This window comes from Octopus bimaculoides, chromosome 21 (genome assembly GCF_001194135.2).
Source record: "Octopus bimaculoides isolate UCB-OBI-ISO-001 chromosome 21, ASM119413v2, whole genome shotgun sequence".
In the NCBI taxonomy this organism is placed as follows: Eukaryota; Metazoa; Mollusca; class Cephalopoda; order Octopoda; family Octopodidae; genus Octopus; species Octopus bimaculoides.
Genome location: NC_069001.1, coordinates 15874556 through 15879645, shown reverse-complemented (window position 1 = coordinate 15879645; position 5090 = coordinate 15874556). Strand labels below are relative to the sequence as shown.

General features: G+C 35.3%; 1 protein-coding gene across 1 annotated transcript in view; it reads left to right on the top strand.

Annotated features, from left to right (window-relative positions):
- Positions 1 to 731: 731 nt before the first annotated feature.
- Positions 732 to 5090, top strand: part of LOC106879069 (protein odr-4 homolog) — a 33977-nt gene continuing 29618 nt past the window's right edge. Inside the window, exon 1 of the mRNA XM_014928496.2 lies at positions 732 to 901. Within this exon, the coding sequence (XP_014783982.1) occupies positions 806 to 901 (96 nt within the window). The 5' untranslated portion in view covers positions 732 to 805. The remainder of the gene's footprint in view (positions 902 to 5090) is intronic.

Genomic DNA, 5090 nt, shown 5'->3' with positions numbered 1-5090 from the left:
GTACACGGAACAGATCTCAAAGAGAAACTGGACCGAGACAAATTTGTTCGGTATGAGTTGATCTATTTATAGCGAATTATCGGCTCACCAGATATCAGAAATATACTCTATCACGTGACCTTATTAAGGGCTGTGATTGGTCAGTTTGCGTTCTGGCGGGAACGGTTCGAAGAAGTTGCCGATTCGAATAATAATCAGTCACGTGATGACAAGGAATGGGTTCTCTACTACGCTCGCATTTATTTATATTTAAATGAGAAGATTGTATGTAATGGCGATAGTAGTTTGTATCTAATGGCGGGAGGTAGTTTCACTACACACTGGTTTACGCTTATTGTCCAATCCAAGAGGAACCCAGAAATGATCCCTAGTGTCAGTGTCACCAAAAAAATCTTGCAGTACACACTGTGAAGTAGTTGGTGTTAGGAAGGGTATCCAGCTATAGAATCCATGCCAAAGTTGATATCGGGAGCCTGATGCAGCTCTGCGGCTTGTTGGATCCTGTCAAACCAGCCAACCCATGACAGCAATGAAAACAGATATTTAATGATGATGATGAAGACGATGATAAAAACCATTCTAGGTGGTGTCCTAATGACTGAAATAGATAAAATAAATAAAAGCAATAGAAGAATAAAAGAACGTCGTGCAAGGTACCCCCACCACCATCAACATTGGTTGGTAAAGGGAAAACAAAATAAAAAAGGTATAAGCAAGGGAGGTAAGTAGTGTTGTAGTAAATGCCAGTTTCAGTTTGTGACGTGTTGAGCAGGAGGAAACGTGTTTTATTGTAATTAACACAAAAATGGGCAGGACGATATTAGTTGACGAACATGTCCAGAAATATTTAGAAAAACTATCGTCTTTAGGAAGCTGGCACATAGGATTACTTATTGGACAGGTAACTAAATATTTGCTGTTTTATAAACATTAATTATTTTGTCTCTATGTCATTTAATTAAACTTTTTATTTTCACTTCTTCTCAATGAAACAATACCAAGTTGTGATAAACCATATGGTTTATTTAACGGGAAAAGTAATATATTATTAGATGTTGAGAATAAAGTGGGTGTATATTGATAAAGTCCCCGTTAATTTCTGATGATGTAAATTTATAGATATATAGGACCCGCACGTCGATACTAATATCGGTGACTAATATATATATCCATATAATATATATATATATATATATATATTAGTCATATATACTTATATTAGTCACGCATACTGCATGTATGTATTGTCTATATCTATCTATCTGTCTGTCTATCTATCTATCCATAAATATATGTATGCGTGTTGTGTCTGTCTGTTTGTTTGTTTGTATGTATGTAGAAACGTGCAGTCTATTCATCTCGCTTCTAAGAATCACACTTGCGTTTTTAGAATTCTTTTATTTCAAATTAATCGGTCGCCAATTAACTCATGATGTATAATCTTTAGTTAATTATTTTTTTGTAATTATAAATTAACCTTGAAGGTGTGTATATAACCACCACTACTAACAATAGTTATTTGCGGTTACACCAACAACCAATGATGAAGTCTCCATTGAGTGGCATATCTGACTGAATTTAGCATCCAAATTCATCTCATAGCTACACACTAACATCTTAAAAACATAAAAAGGATACATTTGAAAATGTAGTCCTCGATATAATATGTTTGAAAAACGGAAGACAGAATGGTCACAGCTGAAAAGCCTTTGATCTTCTCGAGAGGTGCTGTATGTTAGTGTTTGACAATACTAATAGCAGCGTCAGGGATTATGTTGTGATTCGATTTGCTTTGACAGCTAAATTTCCTAATAATCAAGCTTAGGACACACGAGACAATGTAATTATGGATATACAAAAAAATGAAAGAAAGAAAGAAAAAGAAAAAAAATCGGCGTGATGGTCACGGCGAGAATGTCATTAATGTGGAAGCCGATGTGGGAATGAAACAACTGCAAAGGTAGCAGCCGCAGTATTTCTGAATTGGGATATCTGTGGAAGTTTCAGTACAATAATTATAATAATCCTTTCTACTCTAGGGGCAAGGTCGGAAATTTCGTGGGAGAGGGCTCGCCGAATGCATCGATCTCACTTGTTCAACTGGTACTTATTTTAACGATCCCTAAAGGATGAAAGGCAAAGTCGACCTTGACTGGATTTGAACTCAGAATTTGGAGAGGCGGGATAAATAATGATAGTTTCAAATTTTGTTACAAGGGAAGGGGGTGAGTCGATTACATCGATCTCAGTGTTCAACTGGTACTTATTTTATAATAATAATAATAATAATAATTCTTTTATTGGCCACAAGGGCTAACATAAAAGTAACATGAAATGACAAAACAGGACGATACAAAGGGTTTTAGAACGTGTAAATAAAATAACAAAGAGAAAACAAATAAAACTCCCAATAGGGAAAGGCGCTTTAAGGTTACTCGTGGAAAACCCCACAAAAGCCGCAGGTGCCCGACCAACAGGGCAAAAGCCCTTCTTTTATTTTTCACAATAATGATAATAGATCGTTCTAGAGCAGACAGGGATCACTCTTTCAGGTTATACAAGGTTCCATTTATAAACCGAATTACTTTAACAAGAAATTAAAAGGAACAAACTCTCATGGTTATATTTAAAATATTTATTTATACCCAGACATTTATATTTATATACACTTATTAAAAGAAGCATCAACCAACAGGACTCCAGTTACTGACCTGGTGAAAATCCGTTTTAATCTATAAAAGGATGTAGATATATTAGTTGCCGTCATAGTTTCCATAAACAAACAATGTTGTCTAGTCTAGTTTCCACTTGTGTGTAAAGAGGGTCAATGAACTGAAAATGATGTTAGAAACTTCAAAATTACTTTCTTTTCTTGTTGATAATGAGTCGTTCTACTTAAAACTTTAATCAAACCATTTTATCTCATTAGTACAAAAGATGCTAAATACTTTCGCGATATAACTTGGTACCTTAATTGTTGATCCTGAAAAATATTGGCAACGTAATTGTAGCGCATAAGAAACTCTACAATTGATATTTTAAGAGGCACAGATAATTCTGACGTTATAATAAATTACTTTTGTACTTTAATTGCATATTTAAAAGTGTACCTAACAGTTAATTAACACGCGATTGATATGCAGTAATTAATACACAATATTCGTAATCAAAAACTGACAAAAGATAATATTTAATTAGAACAACTTTTTGTTTCCATAGAGTGTAAGCCCTTGGTCTGCAGCTAAGTATGGTACCCTCCTGTATAGAACTGGCACCTTATGAGATATAAGTAAATTGGGGATGGAAGGGGCGCACTGGTTATAACCCTTTAAAGGCATTCTAGAGGTGAATGGAATTATCATAGATGATGTATACCTGTCGGTTTCATGATTTTTTTTTCCAACGAGGTTTTTCAACGTAATTTCAGCATAAAACACACTACTGTATCAGATGTTACAAAATTAAATCTTGTTGAGGTATCATTTTACCTTCAGTCAAATCCCTTGACTATAAGATATGATGACGTGGGGGAGATTTGGTTGCTATATCTAGCGGGCTGAACGTTGATTTATTACTTGAAGTAAGCGTATAGTTCTAAAGTTAATTTTATTTGCTTAATCATTCAATGAATGAAGACCTCTACACCTGCATTAGTCCACAACAGGCTGTATTCTTTACTACGCAGAGTATATTTTTGTAATGCGGCGATCGTGTAGTTTACGGAGCTGCAGTGATTGGTTGCTATAATCTCTATTGATTTACTATTCAGACTTTCTCAGGTATTGATTTTGCTGTTTAGCGGGTATATACTAATAAAGGATATTTTTACCTTATAAGGTTATCCATGGTCATATCTACAATCTCTACAGGACGGAGCCATTTCATAATAATATTGGCTTCAAATTTTGGCACAAGGCCAACAATTTCGAGGAAGTGGACCTCAATGCTAAACTGGTACCCCTAAATTATGAAAAAGAAAGTCAGTTCCGGCGGCATTTGAACTCAGAACATAAAGTTGGAAGAAACGTCGCTTAGCATTTTTCCGGCGCGATAACGATTGTCAGCTCGCCGCCTTGGCATAACTACAGATGTGTACCCCACCGATTTCGTTGCCTCATAACTTGCAGAATAATGGATACTTTTTAACGAAATTTTCAACAAATACCTCTTAGATACTGTGGATTCGGAGTATCTAGGGATTTATTGGAAAGAATTTTTCCGAGGGGGTGGGGAGAGGAGTTTCGGAAAATTCACACGATCCGACGTTTTTCCCTTATAACTTTCAAGAAAGTGGATATCCTTTAATGAAATTTTATACAAATACACTTGAAATGGCATATACTAGGATTATAAAGAAATTTGTGGGGAAAACGTTTTTCCAAGGGCTTGGGGGGATGAATTTGGAAAGAAACGGTGTTTCGGATCAGGAAGACCAAATAAGTTTGAACAACTCCGTTTTGACGGGGATTTTCCCCGTTTTTTTAAGCCACAGCCTTCGAAATGATGGGTGGGGAACATCTTTTTATGAAAAAAAGTTCTGAAAATGTTTTTGGTACCAATTCTCCCTCTCCTCCACCCTCATCATTCCACTCCGGACAGATTTTGGCCACTTTTATTTGCACTTCAAAACCATGGGAGGAAACCCTTTCGGTAACAAAAATATTTAAAAGATTGTAAATATTTTCAGAGGAAAAAGTGAATGATTTAAGGGAGATTTGGTTGTTGTTTCTAGCACATCCCAAGACAACCCTCCTCGTTTCTTTCTCACTCTCGCATGTTTTTCAGTATTTTTCTCCCCATAAATACATTTCTATGCTATAAAAAATAAAATTTGAAAAATGGTTTTTTTTTTTTCAACCCCACTCCCAGCCCCCGATTGTTTCTGTTTATAAATTAAAATATTGGAGAGCCTGAGGTCATTATCGGCATTTATACCCAGTGATTTAAAAAAGAGGTGTGTAAACGATAATTCATTTTACTAGCATACTTTTCCTGTTAGAAAATGTTTTTCTTACACGCACATACGGCTTCGCTTGATTGAGGTGGGGGTAAAAATTTAAATTACAATTTCTTTTTTTTGTTTATTTTTT